At 43.8% G+C, this 19,514-nt stretch overlaps 2 protein-coding genes across 2 annotated transcripts; one reads left to right on the top strand and one right to left on the bottom strand.

Annotated features, from left to right (window-relative positions):
* The first annotated feature begins 511 nt into the window (after positions 1-511).
* LOC110654922 (uncharacterized) lies at positions 512-2,646 on the top strand. The gene is given in 6 exon segments (XM_058142385.1): positions 512-609; positions 1,400-1,457; positions 1,663-1,822; positions 1,930-2,006; positions 2,088-2,120; positions 2,122-2,646. Coding segments are annotated over 6 exon segments (726 nt in total). The 3' UTR covers positions 2,422-2,646.
* Positions 1,936-3,860, bottom strand: LOC110654490 (NADH-ubiquinone oxidoreductase chain 1). The gene has a single exon (XM_021810503.2). The coding sequence runs from the start codon at positions 3,645-3,647 to the stop codon at positions 3,348-3,350; it is 300 nt and encodes a 99-aa protein (XP_021666195.1). The 5' UTR covers positions 3,648-3,860; the 3' UTR covers positions 1,936-3,347.
* Between the last annotated feature and the right edge of the window lie 15,654 nt (positions 3,861-19,514).

Here is a 19,514-nt window from a genome sequence, read left to right as displayed (position 1 = left end):
TGAGGCTGAAAGAGAGACTAGAAAGCAGGATCTTGGCGGATCTCTATGGTAATATCGGTTGTTGATTCTTTTCTTAGAGTCCTTTGCTTTCACTAGAAAACCAATCACTCTAAGTCTGTTCTCAACTCTAAAAACTCTCATTCTCTAAATCTGTTTTTAATTCACATCTTTTCTTTCCCATCATGAAACTAAAAATAGCATAATATATGGTCAGAGGGTCAGAGATGTGAGGTTCAACCTCCAGGGGAAAAGGCGACGGTCAATTCATTAATATCGGCAAATTTCGGGGCGGGAAAGAGAGATTGTTAAGTTAAGATCTAGTCTCTTGGGAGATAAAATACACGGCGCCCGGAAGAACTTATTTCCTTTCTTAGCTTGTGCGAGAGTCACTGCGCGGGACTATACGGACTAGTAAGATAGACTCTCTTCCCAGTACTAATCGATATCAAGGGGCGTGGCGCTTGCTTACTCCTTAGAGAAGAAGGTCTTGAGCCTGTAAAGGAGAGCTTGGATGGCAGGAAGCTCGACGGATAAGTTTAGGGTAGATGGCGGGAAGTGCTTTGGGAGAGGATGGAATCTTGATTTCCCTAGAAGGCTGATTGCGACAAGGTCTGCAAGAGAGGACTACTTTAGATTAAAACTGAAAGAAGATACAACCGAACCGTGGACATATAATATAAAGGCTATTTCCAGTTAAGTAGGTTCCTTTTGCGGGGAATCCACCCTAAATAAGTAGCACTTTTAGTCTAGAATTATATGTACACAAATCTCGGATAAAGGAAAGGCCGTGTCGGGAAATCTTCTGTTTACTTTATCAATCAAAGTAAGAGTCTTAGCCGCTTGTGCCTCGATAAATAGGCTTTATAGGCGCCGTAAAAAGCTTTAGAGCGAATGCTTTCAAGAGTCGGTTGAAGCCTTGGCATAAGCCTCAACGGAATGAATTCCATCCAAAGTTACATCCTTCATACTATAGGTTGACAAACCGTCCTTTTTGATTTGACACCACACAGATTTCGACTATTGAATAAGGTTTGAGACCCTTTATTCCTTTTTTTTTTTAAACTATCGTTAAAACGCTTTATAGAAGCCTTTAAGTTTTAAAGATAAGATAACGCCTCTAAGGCCGCTATTCCTGACCTTAGGAAGGAATAGAGTAAGGCCTTTACCGATTCGGAACTTTGTTTTTCTTTTATTGTTGATTATCTATTTCTTATCTTTAGTATTGGTCTACAACTATTTATTTCAATTAAAAAGCAAGGACTAATATAGCACCCCACGGAACACCTATTTGATCCATCTAGCCTGCCAACAAGGGCTCGGGCCTCTGTTCAAGGAGTGACTTTGTTGAGCTCTTTTAGTGAGTGAACAGCCGCTTTCCTAATAAATACATTCCATTCAGACGATTCGGTGGCCGAGTTGGTCTGACTCAGGAAGCTCCCTCCAGAGCAAAGCAAGCTGTAAGTCAGTTTCAAGTCTGCCTTCCGCTAGAAAGCTCACTACACGCCACGTCACTTTTGACTTAGCAAAGAAAGACAAGCTACGAACTACCGCTGCCCTTCCGTGCTCGTAGGTTGACTCCCCTATGCATCCCGACTAAGGTCTCACAAACGTGCACTTCCCTTATGCATCCAGCCGCTTCACTAATGTGAATAGGTTATATAGAAAGGGTGGGTTTCTTATATACTCTTATGTGCGTTCCTTCTTCGAACCTTTTGGTATGTATTGCCCCCTAACTATAGATCAGATCCACCGGACGAGAAACTCAATTCCGCACTGCTGCTGAGTCGTCGGACTTATCCACCAAGGGATTCGTGGAATTTCTGTGGATTGTGTTGGGGGAAATCTACCAAAGCTAGGCAGATAGATAGACTCCTTTCCCGCTGCTAAGGGAGAGCAAGAAAAAAAATAAAATGATTGTTTTTTAATCAGCGTCCCCTTTTGGGTATGCAGATACTAAGAGTCCTCTCACTACCAACCAGTAGACATCATCTGGCTGGGTCTTGCCGGTATCAACAACGAGAAAAAAACAACCAAATGAAAACAGCAACTAACTATGGCTCTTGGCCCAGACAACGTCCTAGGCGTAGGGGGGATCGGAGCAAGAGGGAACGCCTAGACGGACGTTTTTATTCCTGGGCTGCAGTAAGTAGATCGAGAGGTCGTTCCGCCCCTTGTCCCCGAAGATGGGTAATATGTTCTCAAAAAATGTTGCTCCAATCTGACCTAGCTGGCGAGCGATCCCAGTTCGCGGCAGAGAACAAGACAGCAAGCGAGCGTACCTTTGTTCGCTTCTTCTCCACCAAGCACGGAAGTTTAAGGATAACTGTAGGTCGGTGGCTACCTAAGGAAACTCCGATTCGATCCGCCCCCCGGCTGGGAGGCATTTACCTCATCCCGATCACAAGGAGAGGTTCACCATGATGGGGGGTACTTCTTTTTTTTTTCCCTTCCGGAAAGAATGAAATGCATAGGGGACCATCCTTTTGTTGCGGCATGCTCTTCAGATTTACGGATTCGCAGGGGGCCTCAGGCCCTACTTAGTTGACTGACAATGACAAAGGCTTGCGAAACTAAGTAGGGCCTTTTGAATTGAATCTTAAGTAGTCTATCAGTGGTGCGAAGCGGCTTTGCCCCTTTTCAGTAGGGGAGCGAAAGGTTAGACCTTAGAAAGTCAGCGAACAGCGGTTCTTCTATGTAGGTATAGGTATGGCGTTCCCTCTTGACTCTCCTAACGTCGAGCTAAGTGACTTCGTAACCTTTGCGTAGCGTAGTAGAATGAAGGCTACGCACCGACGCTCTCTTATCTATTAGCCTAAGCGTCTTCGCTAACTCGCTCGCCTATTATACTACACCCTACTATACAATACATTAGTAGGGTAGGCTAGGCTAACGCTTACTTCTACTAATGTATTGTATAGTAGCGCCTTTTCCTTTTTGAATAACCCCATTATCTTTCATAAGTCAAGTAGGCGCTCCCTAACCGGTCGCCTTAGTAGCGTTGACAAAGAAGAACAGCCGGTTAAAAGACAGCGAATCTTTTTATTTATATCCTTATATATTCAAAATAATAATAAATATATATATATAGAAGAAGGCCAGCTTGACAAGCTACCCTTCTTCTTGATCTGAGGTGCGAAGATAAACATCTCTTTTTTATGACTTCCACTTATCGATCCCGGCCCGGAAAAGTGACCGACCAGGGCCCTATTGATGAATGAAAGAAAGGGTTTATAAGCCCTAGCCCTTGTAAGCCCACACCTGTGTAGAGTAGATCGTTCAACACCTGCGGCACAAACCCATTTTTGACCTATTGGTCCTAGTATCATAGGCGACCGAACGGCCGCCCCCTAATTACTAGACCGACCTGCTATAATAATTCCATAAACACCTAGCGAAGATATGGCAAACAAATAAAGTAGCCCTATGTTCGGATCTGACAATACCATACCATAATCAAAAGGTACAACGGCCCGAGCGACCAGACTTAACATAAATGTAGCCACTGGAGCCATTCTAAAAAGGGAGAAATTAGCACTACTTGGTGAAATAGGTTCTTTTAGAATCAATTTCGAACCATCTGCTAGAGGTTGTAACAATCCGAACAATCCCACTACATCAGGACCCTTTCGACGTTGCACAAAAGCCATTACTTTACGTTCAGCTAGCACTAAAAAGGCTACTCCTAGTAGAAGTGGTAGAATTATTCCAAGTATTTCAGCTGGAACAGCTATGTACGTTTTCGATTTTCTATTCACTCATGATCTGGCCTGGTCGAGTCGACCCAATCATGATATTGAAGGATGGGACCTTTTCTCGAAAAACCCTGGATCCCGGGAAGAGTTGAAGATGGTGCAACATCGAATCCTGTTACGTTACTTCGAATGGAATCTTAGCCCGCCTCAAAAGCTTTCTTTACTGCATAAGGGCATAAGCGAAGTCAAGGGATTTCCTTCTAACTAGTGGCTGAGAATATACCTTCATTCAACAGATTTTTGATTGCATGCTCTGGGTCTGGAATCTTTGCTCTTCTCTTTTGCATTTCCGCTGCCTGCGTTCTTTCTTCGTGTCCGTTCGTATCGCAAAGCGGGTCGACGCCAGCTATAATGGTTGAAAAGAGGGGGGCCAACCAAGACACCCTAGCTTTGTTCGATAAAGCAAACGATTCGTTCCGACAACTTCGGACCAGATTAACCCTTTGAATTAGCCGATCTTACAAAATCGATTGGGCGGGCTGGTTGGGAAGGGGCGGAGAAAAGAATCGCTGAGAGATAGATTCTACTATTTAGTCAGGACAAATGAGTGGCTGTGCAGCATGCTCCGGAGGAGATTGACCTTTCCCCGAGTCAGTCCAGTCAGAAAGGGAAGGCCCGCTGTCTAGACTGCATTTCGGGAGTTTGAACACCATCCCATTTCAACCAAAAATACAACCCTGTCAAAGGCTACGCACCTTCCTTCCTTATGAGTGGAAATCCAATCCCGTTTTGTCTTTTTTGCATAAAAACCAGCCAGCCGGTAATATATATTTATATTTATATATATATTTGAAACCCGTTCTTCCGACCATTTTTGAAAAGCGCATAGTTTCTCCTCCAAAAATGACCTCTCCAGTCGGGGAACGCATGAGATATTTACCTAAACCAAGTAGGTCCTTTAGCGGATCCCACGTTAGCCCCAAGACGTTGGTCTCTAACTAGAAAAGTAAATGCTTGAGCTTGAGTGAGAAGGGCCTCCTCCCCCCGCTGATATTTTGCCTTTATGGTGTTTACCGGGTGGGACCCTCGATCCGGAAGGTATGCCACTATCAGCTACTATCTATATATGTCTGCCTCCCTTGAAAGCTCCCGGTGCTGCGACTATCACCGGTAAGTTGCGTCGGATCAACATCGGGATTAGAATCAACTGCAAAAGCAACTAAGTCAACGCCTATTTGCTCTGGATCTACTGGCCCGGACGCTTGAATCTATTCCACCGCAAACAACCGAATATACTACTGTAGGCAATTACTATTGCTTCTGTTGTTATTGCTCTCACCTGTCACTACGCCACCTCAGCAGCTGGGACTGGAACTGCTTCCGCATCTGGCACTCCCCAACCTTTTCTATCTATCCTTAGAAGTAGGATAAAAAAGTGTATAAAGACCGGATTATCTCTCTGAATCAGGTTATTCACTGGGCTGTTAAGCCATCTAGTCTTCTAGGGTTGATCGATCCGTTTCAAGAGGATTCATCCAAGACTCTAGATTTCGTTAATTCTAAGGAGGAACCCATTCCATAAGGAAGATGAGAGGTATGCAAATAAGGCATACATAGTTGGCTGGTTATTTGTCTCTCCTATCCCTGCTGCTACTGCAGGTGCCCGGAATTCATGGAATCTCTGGTAGAGGGGAGTCGAGAAAAATGCAGTAGGAGCTTATTTTGCCTTTCATGGCTTTAATTTGAGCTTCAGATCCTGAATCTCCATAAATGGGTATGGGTATGACTGGTTAAGGTGACCAGCTTTGTGCGGCAACCGCAAGTGTTGGTACTCTGGAACGTTATAGCTAAGGAGCGGATTTCAAGGTCCCTTGACTTGCCAAACGATTTCCAGTATGCCTATACAGTTAGTCTTTACACACATGATAGTGGCAGCCAGGTTATCGACGATTCTACAATAGGCGGCCGCTGGAAAACCCGACTTAGCGAATCACTTCCAGGCTGGCAAACAATCTATCTCGTGCCAGTGGCTCTTGTTCGCCTCATTTATGCTGGTGGCATCCCGTACCGTATTGTGCTGAACACTCACAAAAGCCGTGGCCTTCCGCTATGTTAGACCGTCCCCTAGAAGTACAATGGTTGGTCCCTCCGGAACTGGTAATCTCCGTTTGACTTGAAAGGAGCCTTGTTCAGCAGGTGCGCAGCAAATATTCTTTCACAAGTTTGACGCAAGTCGTACCTCCCAGCCCCCTTAGCTACTTGTACTAAAAAACTAGGACGCTATACGGAAATTCGTGCCTGCTTATCCCGGCTACAATAACTATCGAACAGCGATCCATCTGAAGAATGGCGCTCGTATATCCCTAGACGTGGGTCTGTACTTTTCCCTATTAGAGAAGGGCGAGGTTTGGAAGTTAGAATTATTTCCTCTTTACTTAATTTAAAGATTTATCATATAAAAGAGGAAGCCGGTTTCGGTGTCTGCTTCAACGGGAATTCTAACTTGTATTCTCTACGCATCAGTTCGACAGGTCGAGGTCGCTTTTTCTTAGAATATGAGGCATTACCAACTTTGGCACCTGCTCGTTTAGATTTATAAATTTCGGCTTTTGTTCTATTAGTTGCATTGTCCTTGAGACGATTTCTGGGGAGTTGAGGTCTGAGGTATAAGTTTTCATTTCAGCTTACTTATTTGGTTTGGAGTTCGACTCTTTAAGTTTGAAGTAGGTTAGAGTTGGATCGAAGGCTTTCTTTGAAAGGCTACTTTTCGAGACGCAACTTTCTATTTTAGAACGGCTACTATATTATAAAATGGGCCGAATAAAGCCAGCTTTTAGTAGCCTCGTAAGCCCCTCTTTTATCTTTAAAACGACTTCCGAACTCATCCTACGTGGTGCTTGCTTGAATGGCAGAAACCCTTCTTTATCTTTTCTTTAACAGGTAGCCGGTGCTCAACAAGTCTACGGCTAAAACCTGGCATTGGAAAAACAAAGAAAATTCTATAAGTAACTGGATAAGACTTAAAATAAAGACAAAGTAAAGCACTAACATAAGTAGGCCGTGGATAGTAAGAGTACCTAAGTGAATCTGCTGTAGTGGACATTTGCCTTCATCTGGAATTCTTATTTCTTCAGCCTTTGCTTCATCCCCCTCCCACACACAATCTGCATCAAAGCAACTCTGGTAGGGAGTTGGACTTCCTGACTTCAGCCAAGTAATGATTTCTTCTGTCAAGGGTGACCGCTGCCTTTTTCGGAATCCGTATTATGGAAATTATCAATCATGGAATTTCATCAATGATGCAAACTGACTTCGGCCTAGTTGGTACTATGTCCATTGTCCAAGCAGCTTTAGTAACCAGCTTTTCCGAGATTCCTGTTGGACGGCCTTTCCTTTTCCTATAAACTTAACTATAGTAAAATTATCCGCTTCGATTGCATTTTAGTCTATGACAAAGAGGGCTGTTGGTCAGCCCACACACACTACTTAAACTCTGTCTTCAGTCTTCATAAAGATAAGATAAGGGAATCTGTGATAAGCAGAGAATAGGCTTTTATATGGACCTCATCGCTTACCGAATGACCTGTCGGAAAAGAGAAAAGAAGGGCTAAGTCTAGTCTAATAGATAGAATATAGGAACTAGAACTTTCAGCGGGTGAGCCTTGCCGGCTTGATGGGAAATAGAATAGATTGATTGGTAGACTTTCCCGAATAGACTCCCGAAGGAGAAGAAGTAGTTAGAACTGAAGCTCTGGCATGGTAAACTTCCTCTCAGAAGGACTGATCCGGAGGATAGTCAATCTGTACATAGGCGCATTGAATTGGCTGGAATAAGTTCTGGTGCTGTTGTAGCCGAAAAAGTTTTACATCGGATAAAAACTAATGAAACTTTCCTTTCAAGATTGGAACGAAGACCAAGAAAGAATAGATCGCCTAGTCTCTAGTATAATTATTAAGTAGTTACTATAGGCAATGAATATTGTAAGGAGTGGGAAAATCATTAGCTCTGGTTCACCGTCTTTATTAATTTAAAGTTGATCGAGAAACCTCCGCCCAGGAGCTCCTGTCGCGGTTGACCCATCATCATCTCGCGTCGCGTCCCTCTCGGATGGGAGCCCGAAGCATATCTATAGTTAGTTCCTGAGCTCCATGTTGCCAAAGCGAGCAGTCCCCCAACTAGCATCTTATGGGGTTGGGGAGGAGATAGACTATGGGAAAAGCCTATACTGGCGCTAGCGTCGAAGTCAGTTGACTAACTTCCTTCGCTTCGTATCGAAACAGCATTGGAAGGTGAAGGGCAAAGGGTAAGGTCAAGCGAAAAGAAAAGATAAAGAGCAGCATCAGCCGAATACAAAGCTATGTCTGCGATTTAGACTTTACTGTAGCTTGAAACGGTGAGAAAACGATTGACCATAGGGTGGAAACTTCCCCTTCTTTCTGGTAGTTAGTGGGGCGTGTTTACATTAATTCCATCTGCACCTCACTTTTTCAATTTAACCTCTGGTAGGTAGTAGAGTTAGGGCAAAGATGCTTTAGTAATTCATTCTTGCTTTTCTGTTTTGCTAATCCGAGATAAGGGCGCAAAACCAATAAAGAAGAAAATGGGACAGAAACATCCATGGAACAAGAGACTGAAAGAGGGGAACCTCAGGCAAGGAATACAGATTCCCTTGACCGCTCGAGCTTACAGTTATTCTTGATTGCTAACGTAGTTGCTTCCACCGTTCTCATCAACAAAAACGAATAGAATTACCCGGTCAGGGAAGGAAAGCCGCGGAAAAGGAGTGAATTCTCAATTGGCCGTTTAAGCCCTTAGGTGCAATGCTGGAGACAAAGCTAGTTCCCAAATGAAAATCTATTTCTTGAAAGAGAGATAGTAGCTACGAGTGGAATAGACGGTTAAAAGTGTTGCTTTCAAGCGACTATCCTACACTTTCTTCATATCGATTGGTGGTCTTAAGTCAGCCTTTGCTTTGGTAGGGCCAGATCCCTCGCCCCTATGTGCGAAATATGACTATTACGCTCCCTTGACTCAGAGGCCGTCCCTGCCATTTCCCCCGTATATAGCCATCGTTACAGTATGAATCAATGCCCATGTTTTATGGAATTTCTTAATATTTTTATAGGTCCGATCTCTTTAAGACAACAGGCAAGTCCTTTGCTCCCAATATTTTCCAAAAGGGGAAGTGTAGGGGGGTCTCTGAAGTGAAGCTGACCCTAAGAATTTGGATCACTCACGTGAGATTTGCTTTGACCGCGTTCTCATCGATAGCACAAGATCCGTCTCTGACAGAATAAGGTGTTCTCAAATAAACATCAGTTTTTAATGCTAATTATCCCTCACCAAGGGTTACAGCTTGCCTAAAATCTACGGCCAATGGGAAAGGATCAAGACCAACCAACAGCGAATCAAGCATGTACTTAAATCCGACCGAAATGATATATATAAGATAAGCTTTCGATACGAGTCAGACTGCACTGACACGATTGGCGAGAGAAGACCAGAATGGATGGAGAATGCACTATCGATCTGAGATTGTAGCTTGATACCCAGAGGGTTCCCACTATTTCAAATTTAGATTGTGGAGTATATTAAATATTAGCGTAGAGAAAGAACGAAAGGCGCTTAGTTCTCCCTTCCCCTGGTTTCTGAACAAGGACCTGCTTTTCCTATTTTTGAGAGATAGCCCATAGGGCAAGCTATAGACCGAGACTATGAAAGGAATCGAGAACGCTAGCAATATGCTTACCACAAAAAATTTTATCTATTTTTAGGCCTGTTTTTACTTTGTAAGTACATGCATACCTAATCCCACCAATTCTGAATTGCCAAGGTAGCCCACAGATCTGGGCTGATAAGAGCAGCTGACCAATGTGTCCAGTGCCCAATCTTCCTCCACTACTGAATGCGAATGACTAACTGATCTAGGGAGCCCAGACTGAGGCAACGATGGTTCTGTTCAGTAAATCAGAAGGAGAGCTAGCCATGCCCGAAAGTCCTCAATCGAAGCACTGGAAATTGCGTAAGAGACAGAGCGCAATCAAGAGATATACTCGCTTTTTCCTATGCTAAGCCCTTTAAGTCCTAATAGAATGCCCGGCCAATTCGTTTCAAGCCAACAGGTGAAATAGCAAGGCTTAGCCCTATAGAGAGGCACTTCACAGAGTGTGATACTCGCCCTATGTAGAATGACTCCCTCGGATTATCTGAATGTGAACAAGCCAAGAAGCTAGGTAGCTAAAGGGCTAGACGAGAAATAAGATGTTTTAGAAGGGATGGGATGCTCCTTTTCTTTTTATAATAAATAATAATAAGGGTTCTACGGCACCACGGATTCGTTCAGTGACAGTCAAAGAAAGGAGTTCAACCCCAGTGTCCCCCCTCTTTCCTCTGAAATAGGCTGAATCTTCTAGCTACTCTGGGATTCCCTTGCCGGGAGAACTTTGCTGACTTGTATGTCGATGATTGAAAACAACCCTTTCTGACTATTCTGTCTTTTCTTTTTTGACGGGGAGCTTTGGAGCTAGATTAGTTCTAGTTACAGAAAGGAAAATTTCATAACATAACAATCAGACAGGTGGGATCACTATTTGTGGAACTTACATTTCAAACCTTCAATTCAAATAGATTAGAATTAAGTATAGCTGACTACCTAGTTCTCTTCTACATACAAAAGTAAGTAAAAGCGTGCTACTGGCTTAAGGTTTTGAAAGAACTAAGACTACCAGTAGCTCCACTACCTTTAGGACTAGCCACCAAGACCCCAACCCCTCTAATTGTCTGTCAGTGCTTTTGTCTGTCTTTGACTTGTGCTTGTAGGCCGTTTTCAAAGCTAGATAAGAATAGCTTTCTTTCTCCTTCTTTCTCTTTTGGGTGGAAAGGTTCCTCTTGCTTGAGGCCATTCTCCCCTCTGTTAATTGTCTTTCTTCTATGTCCCTTATTGCCTTAATGTCTGTTCTGAGTTCGCTGCTTGAAGGCAATCTCCTGGTCTCAGGGAAAGTTTACTATGGGGCTAGCGAATAACTCCTGAAAAGTCGCCTCACCTACTCAGTGCTATAAAAATCCAAGTGCAGATAGTTGGAATTGGAAGACCCAGGTCCAGACAACCAATGCTGCAAGACAGTTAACGGCTGTCGGATAGGGCATCGCGGATCCTGGGGAGATAGAATGAATGAAAGTCAGTCACAAGCGGAAAGCCTGACCAAGTCCGACTAGCAAAATAGTAGAGAAACAGGAGGAGCGAGGGGTTGGAGTTGGGCCAACCCGCGTAAACATCGAGATTATTAAAATATAAGAATTCTAGTTTCATTCAACTCGAGAAATCAGAATATAATCTTTCTTCTGAGACAGACTTTCGGAATTTACTCAGTTGTGACTAAAGCTCTTTTTTCCTATCATAAGGCCAGGCCTTTAGGTGAGTGCGACGAATCGTACAAATCAAAAGTCTTCTCTGGGTAACTGGATAGCCCAACTCTAATCTAGAAGGTGCATCAGATAAGATGTATCAATCATGAAAGCATCGACCAGTTGGTTATCCAAGAAGATGGAGTGTCTCAGTCGGTGGCTCTTATCAAGACTGTTCGGAAAGACCATTCCTTCTCAGCACCCGAACTTCCAGCGGAACAAAAGACAGGACGTGGATTACTTGTCCGCCCAAAGGCGCTTATTTAAAAGCTTTGCCCATGGAGGCTTGCCTTAGTGAACGTTCTACGAGGGCCTATCGCTTTGGACCTTTGTGCCATCATTGGATTTTTCTGTCTGAAGTGAGTTTGTGTTCATGTCCCGAAGCAACTTATCAGAAAAGACTTGCTCCAACTCCTTAACAAGCGAAGGAAATAAAGAAGCACGAGGGCAGGAAAGAGTGACCTTTTTTTGAAGAAGGGGTCAAAATCTTCCCAATCAAATCCATGCCATCCCCGAAATGGCCAAGACTTGACTATGGGATTCAGAGGTATAGCTGATCCTGGATCGGTCCATCCTTGTGTTTTGACATGCCTGACATCCTTTTGCGTATTCCATGCAATCAGCTAGGAAAATTCAATTGGCCAGTAATACGAATGCCTGTGAATCAGCCATATCATCGGCTTGATGCGTACCACATATACCAGAATGTGCTTCGGCCATGATTACCCCTGCCTCCTCCTTACTGGGTTCAGATATTTATCCTATTTAGCTATCAGCGCTGGCATTGGAATTCGCCTATTATAGACTCGTTGTGATATTGCTATTAAGGAAATAAATCTTGTTTTCAAGGAGTGGGGGCTTTGGTAAAAGATTTAGTCTAACAGGTATTTATTCAGTTGCCACGTATGGGGCTTACCGCCCTACAGCTTCACCAAAGAAAATCGAACATTTCTAGCAGGAATAGAGAGACCTGACCAAAATGTCAATGCGCTTCTTCCCGGGCTGGGTAACGAAGCGAAAAAAGAAAGTGAAAAGAAAGTCTTTGACATTGACCCCTCGTACGTCTATTTCTTGAAATGCTCTGTCAGGGCAGGGGCTTTTTCTCGGTTTGGAGAAGGAGTTAGTTCGCTAGGGCGATCAGTGAGACTTGGTAGGTATGGAAGGCTTAGGGCTCTTTCTCAAGCGAGTTCTGATTCCTATTGAAGAATCTCAGATGCCTGTAAAAGCTCTTGTTCATTGTCTCTTGCTGAGCACTCGTTGAGAGCGGCATAAAGCCTTTGTCCTTGATCTGATCGCTACCTTAGCCCCCCTAAAGGGGTCTTTTTAGAGCAGTCAAAGAAAGTTCGTTCTTAAAATAAGATAATCCCACCCCAGGGCTTCTTCACTCAAGCAGCACTCAAACGAAGTCCTATTGTCACCCCCGCGCCAGCCTGAGGTAGTCATCCCCATAGAAAGTTCCCTCGAATGTCAAAGGATTGGGATTCCTATGATCGAATACCAGCAGTGGCTGAATTCCTTTACATCCCCTATGTTGAGGAATCGGTTACCTACTTTTGAGGAAAGGATCCGGTCTTGACCTTCAAACTCGAAAGCAGCAGGCAAAAGCCACAGCTTCAGCTTGTTTTGTTCCAGGCGAGTGTGCTCTTTTCGAAGAGGTAGGTAAGGTCGGTCTGGTCTCTCCTGTGGAGATCTCAGGCTTGTCTATGGTGAAAGGGCAGAAGCGAGCTTTCTTCGTATGATGAAGACGAGGATGAAGTATTTGATGCTGTCGGGAAAAAAAGTAGGCCTTTAAAAAAGAGGATTTCGACTCCGCCGGAAGGAAGTCGTTTTGCACCTACCGGAATAAGGTAAACCTCAGTTTGGAGACTATGGCTGATATCATACAAGCCTTGCCCTCCATGCCGTTCCTCCAGCATTTCGCTTAGACGCTCCGCCTGATAGCCCCCAGGAACCTTGGTGCCTAGGTCCCTTAAGAGTTCCTGTATTTTTTCTGCGATTAGCCTTTGGTTTTCTATAAGCTGGCGAAAAGCTTCTAAAGGTGCTTGGTCCACGGGTGGGTCGCTTTCCCAAGACTGAACCAGCAGTAATCTACTCATTGAAAAGATGATCTGAGCACTTCTATGCGTATCAGCCAACAAGGGGTTGACCCCGAAGACCGAACAGAAATCGACTAAGCAAAGGAAGGACCCTAAAAGAAAAGCGGGAAGCTAAGCGGATCAATTTATAATAAAAGCTTTAGTCCGGGCAGATGCAAGAGAAAGGAATCTTGAAAGTCTTGTTCTGCTGATCTCTTATCATGCGAAATGAAAGATTTCGCTTTGTTTGGCCGCCCGCAAATAAGCTTGCTTTACTGCCTTAGATGATACAAAGTCCATTGTAGTCCTTTATCGACGGTTTTTCCTTATATATTTTTTATCGATGTCTTCGATCCTTTCTAAACTCTTATTCGAGGAAGCATCGATAAATGGAGTGTAAGCAGATCAATTTATCCAGTTTAGTAGTCACCCGCGCTATTCTATGATCTTCTTTTCTGCTCTTTTCCCGTGCTTTTTCCCATGTCTCACGAACACGAACAATCACTTCCAAGAGGCAGATTTAGACAACCAGCCTACCCTCCTACATTCTTTGCAGAACCAACTAATGGAATAGGAGAAGCGGGGACTTTTGTGCCAAATGTTCGAATTCCCTGGTAAAGGGCTTTGGAAGAAAAGAATTAGTATAAATCTTAAGTCCCAGCGGAGAAGTTCTCCGTTCCACAGCTGCTTGTGAGCTAGACTTGCCTGTCTGATCACCTTATTATGAGAGAATGAATTCGAGTAGCGGATAGGTAGGCGGCTCAGAAAAGGCATTTCCCAAGCTTTATGGGTGCTCCAACTGATGGTTCTCCCCACCTCTTTCTTTGAAGCAGAAAGGCAAAGAGCTGTTCGCGGTTCCTCTTGTTTGTTTGTTAAAACTCAAAGGGAAATTGATGAGCTATTTGAAGGAATCTTTCGCTAAGAAGTGACCCTACCGAGAGAAGGGTTTAGTTTTCCGTTAAGGCTTGCTTGTTACGTTACGACTTCACTCCAGTGATAGACTTTTTCGCAATGTAATAAGTGATTCTTCGTCGCTTGCCTTACCAATGGGTACTAGCGTCTCAACGCCCCTGAATCTGAATCTGCCTAGCCCTTGAACCATGGGATAGGCTAACTTCCCAAACGGCTGAAAACCGCTTTAAATTAATTAAACTAAACCCCTTTTGAAACCATACTTCCCTTTGCCTTTGCTTCCTTCTATGCTTGCATGGAAAGAAGTAAGCATTCAGCCTCTGAATCAGACTAGCCCACCGCCCCTGCATTCATCCTGAGAGTTCTATCCCGGGAAAGCTGCTCTCTGCTAAACAGCTGACTTCACTCTGAAACTCAGGGAGCTGCCTTAGCTTAAGCTTAGTAGCTTCCTTAACTCTGAAACTCGAGGAGTCACTCCTACGGGCGAAAAAAGAAGAAAGTCAAAGCTTTTATTCGATGCTTCTGATTCAGCCCCTTCAACCCGCACGGATATCTTTAAATAAAAGTACACTGTGAACCCTTCCTTTTGAACCTCACCCGAGCGCTATAATTCCTTTGCCGAAGGTACTGGATCGCTAAAGAAGAGAAGATCGCAAGAAGTAAGTCAAGTTGATAAGTTAATGTTTGATTTTGTCCTTTCCTTTCTCCTTTTTCTTTTTCCATTTTTTCTGGGTTAAAGCAGGAAATCCTCAAAGGTTGTACGCTCTAGTTGAAGCTTTACTTTCCAGTGATAAGAGTCGCACCTTGTCTTAGAGTTGAATCAGAAGCTGCTACAGAAGCCGCTTCTAAGCCAATAGAATGAGCAACGGCTGCTGGTGCCGGTCTTGGTGCTTGAGTAAGGGCATTTTTCTTAGGCCTAGGGGCAACTATTGAATCGGATGTAGTTGAGCTGATACGCAAAAAAGACCAAGGCCCATAACCTAAGCCGTACGGAAAGAACTAAGCGCGATTCCCTGACTATTTACTTTAACGTAAGACGAACAAGCAGCGGAGATAGTCATTAGAAAACGAAGGGCTTCGACCCTGAATGCTTGGACTTGGGATGAACCCGAAACCACCTTGCTCAAACCCATTCAGTTGGGGGCCTTTCCCCTATCTACTACTCTTATTCAAATACATAAAAACATGCCCGTATCGTCTCATTTACATAAAACGCGATTGCTTAAGCTCAGAGTAGCTTCTTTTGATTACTACTTAGCTTAGATCTTTTCACATTCTTAGGAATGGGAATGGCTTTAAGGATAGGTAGAAAAGAACGTCTAAGTCACTATCTGGGGCCCTTAGTCTTATCCGATAGGCGAAAGGAATCCCCGCCCTTCCTGGGACCTAGACGAGAACATCTACTTTATGATAATGCCGCGGGGAGATACTTTTTGAATCAAAGGACGCTTTTGAAGGCGACAACTGGAGGCCGGACTTCTTCGGCATTTAAAAACTACACCCCACCGGGATCGCTAACCCTGCAAACCCAGGCAGCAACACAGTGAAATTCATTGGGGCCGCCTAAACCTTCGAAAAGAGTAAGCCAACGGAGTAAGGCTGGAAAGGGAAATGTATGGTTTAAAAGCCCTGCCCTTACAAGTGATTATGCCGGAGACGGAAGCTTCAGCCGTAAAAAGTACATCTTTTAATGCAATGAAAGAAGATAAGCATGGAAAGCCGTCCGAAGCGTGTCAAAGAAACCTCAGATCTATGACCTCCCAAAGGCGGGTCGGTTAGTGAAAGCATCTCGTGAACAAACAAAAGGGCTTAGGCCCGGAATGTGGAGATATTATGTAATATAAGTATAGGGGAAGCAAAAGAAAAAGCTAACCTATTCTTCTTTTTTCGTGTGATAAGCTAAACCCCTGGGGGCTAGGACTGTCGAAACAATGGAAGCCTATGCTAATGGAAAGCTACGAAAGCTAGTCAATGCTAGTGGAAGCCTATGACAATCAAAGCTATTCCGGAAGCGGATTTTTGCATATATGTATTAGGGAATGTGGATAGTGAGTTGGTTTACTATAATATTTAATAAAGTCACAGCTTACGTTCCAGGATTCTCGGCCAGTTATTTACGCACAGGATCCTGCCTTGCTTTCTTTGGGCGTTGTTCCGGGTTAGCATTTCTTTCCTGTTTCTGTTTGTTAGAGAAAAGACAAAGGTATGCCTTATTTTGCCTGCAAGGGTATAAGAAGAAGTAAGGAAAGCTGTGCTTTCGCTTTCCCGGGAAAGAAGTCCCATGGAGGTTGAAAAACCAGTGCAGTTGGGGAAGCCTCTAATCGAGAAGACTTTGAACCTGACCGCGAAATCTTCTTTGCCGGCTTCTTACCTTTTTCTTAGCGTCTGCCATTTTCCTTCTTCTTCTTATCTTTCTCTTTCTTACCTTTCTATATCTCCTTTGCTGTCTTCACCAGGGGGAATTGGAAAATGTCAGCCTTGGATATGAAGCTAACCCGCCAATCTTAGGATTAAGTAAGTAAGAAAAGTTATTCTTATCTAGGATGTCGCAGATCCGCTGTTGAATAAGCAAATTGGCTACAGCAAAGAGGAAATCAGAGCAGTCGTGTGGAAGGTCTTCCTTCGGCCTTTGCTTCCGCCTAGCCCCTTCCAGGTAAGGAGAAAGAAGTGAACTCGAATAGGTTTCATGATTGGCTTAGTCAATCTCTTCTTTTTCAAGTCATTCAAAGAGAGCATGAGATGCATCAACTATGTTAGTTGCTTTATTTAAGCAAATGCCATTCCCCTATGCAGAGGAAGAAGGTATTCGCAGCAAGTACTGCTTCATGCGCAGCTGATTCTCAAACAAGAAGAGCGTATTCTGTAATAGGAGATTTGCCCCCAACTTGGCCTGGGATACCTTGATTAGATAGGCTATTTTCTGTGTCAAAGAGCAGATTCTCGGCATCAATTCCATTCCTGGATATCACTACTCTTGATTCAATTCATCTGCACCACCCTCACAGTTTGCATGAGATTCCCCCTACTCTATGTTATTGTAAGCCTTAGTGTAAGCCTGAGGTAGTTTTCCTCCAGCAGTTCAGTTCCTTTCCTTGGTCTGAGAGTCTTGTTAAAGTTTTCAATTTCCTTTTTCTTTTCTCTCCCGTACTTCTCTTCCTTTCCTTCCTTGTCCAGTAAGGTATGAAGCACTAGCTCCACCACAGCTTCTTCTCGAGCAGCTCTTATTCCAACTGTAGCACCGCTTACGAGAGCAAGCAAGGGGGATTTTCTTATTCTTACTTAAGTGTCCTGCAAAGGCTCACTCTCTAAACGCGACTTGAGATCAGATGTCGGTATTCTCTACTACTACTATACGTGATTTGTTACGAATCAAGAAAGGATGCTGGCATTCGATCTTTTTGATGCTTCTATTCAATTGTTCCTCGAAAGATAATTAATAGAAATAGAGCTAATAGTATTAGAGTGGTTAGCGACTAAGGGTATTGGTTTTCCGAATGAATGAGTGGGAAATTCCGTTTTTCAAATAAGCGCGACTTTCTGGATTCCCTTCTAGGTCTACAAGTGATAGATGTTTTTCGGAACTAAACTCTAGAAAGCCTGTGCGATCCATGTCATTTTATGAATACGTAGCGAAATGAATGCCATGTTGGATTTTCTTTGGAATTGGTTCCCTCTTTCCGGGAGTAGGGCCAGCCTTTGCCTTTGAATCCATTGAATTCTTCGGCCTATGAAATCATACTATAATAATAAGTGAAGTACGGCCTAACTTCTTCGTTTCCCGAGAAAAATAATGGAATTCTGAGCTGGAGAATCTGCCTCAATACTTAGTGAGCTGCTATGCCCAATGGCGACTTCCCCTGCTCTATAAAACTGGTTGATCACTAGCACACGACCAACTATCTTTTCAGACTGTAGATACGTGTATATTCCTCCGGCCACGAAAGGGATTTTGTCTTATGGTGAAATGAGTCTTCCTTCCATGTAGGATTGGAAGCAGTATCGGAACTGCTCTATTGCGACGACAGAGAAGAGACGCGCAAACGAATAAAAACCTCTGCTTTAGTCTATCTTAAAAGTAGAGCGCGGAAGTTTTTACATAGCCGAAAGAAAAGGAATGGCTGTTTCGAAGACTCGTAATTGCGCCTAAACCTAAAAAAGGCGGGTAAATCAATCAAAAATGTTGCTTGTGAGTAGATCATCTCTAGGAACACCCTATACTTAGACTAAGACCCGGTCTATAGAAAGGGTAAACCCTCTGTAGTTGGGGAGCGATAGGTGGGAAGCAAGGGATTACTTGCTATTTGAATGCCTTTATTTGTGTTATACCTCTGGAAAGGAGGTTAAGAAGCACCAAAGGGAAGTCAAGGATATCTAATAATAGGCCCGGTGAGAATCAATCAGTCAGTATTCATCTTTTGGTAGAAGTATGATAAGTGCCTTCGGGAAGATAAGTCAAGGAAAGCAACAAAGCAGATCTGTACTGATAAGTGAAGAAGTCCGAATACCTGTAGTAGTAGTCCACTTATAAAGTAGCTCGCCTGCAGCAGTAGTAACCCTGCCAAGTAAAATGGAGTTCTCGAGCAGGAAAGCTCATCGCGAGGTAACGAACGAGTCGAAACAGATGGTGATCCTACATAAATAGCTAGCGTGGAGCAAGCGGTTAGGATTCTATGTGACGGAATAGAAGTGATTATCTATGGCTTATAGACGGGCGTAGCGCTTTATGATTCCCCTTGGTTGCTTCATGCACTTTCCCTTAAGTTAAGGCTTTTCCTTCATGCACGGGGAGAGGTTTCTTGGCGATGTAAGTAAGTGACTTTCTTTTCTGGACCTTTCACCCTCAGGGATGTAGCTAAAAGTCTGGGGGTTAGAAAGGATTAACTGGGTGGGAGCTCTCTTTGAATACGTTAAAGGCTCACTCCGTCCAGCTTCAGATCGAAGTCCTGATTCACCAATCTCCGAGTAAGCAACCTTTTCTAATAAGAAAGGGACTCGTGCTCGCTGCTTTTCTCATCTATGGTTTCTACCATGACTAAAACAGAATCGGAAACAGAGATCGGGATGGAATCGCCTTTCCTTCTTCGTCTGCCTAAGACAGAGTCCCGCTTTTCTAAGAGAAGAGGAGGTGGACTACTGAAATGTATATTCTTTTTCTATGTTATTCATTGGTCGGTCTATCGATCGTAGAGGAATGCCCACGGTCCTGACTTTGTTCCAACTAGGCCTGTGTAGCTTTCTTTCACTGAACACCAAACGGGCATTCTCCGTGCTGGCATGAACAACCTAGAAAGAAGAATTACAGATTTGCTTTGTTGCACCGATCCTACAGCTAGAGTGAACTAATCGGAGCTCAATAGACTTGATCTTGACCTTATTTTATAGCCCTTTCCCTATCGCAGCACTGCTTGATGAGATCTGAAGCTGACAAGA

The sequence above is a fragment of the Hevea brasiliensis genome, unplaced genomic scaffold, assembly GCF_030052815.1.
Source record: "Hevea brasiliensis isolate MT/VB/25A 57/8 unplaced genomic scaffold, ASM3005281v1 Scaf47, whole genome shotgun sequence".
Classification (NCBI taxonomy): domain Eukaryota; kingdom Viridiplantae; phylum Streptophyta; class Magnoliopsida; order Malpighiales; family Euphorbiaceae; genus Hevea; species Hevea brasiliensis.
The sequence above is the reverse complement of the archived record's forward strand: the minus strand, read 5'-3'. Positions and strand labels throughout refer to the sequence as shown.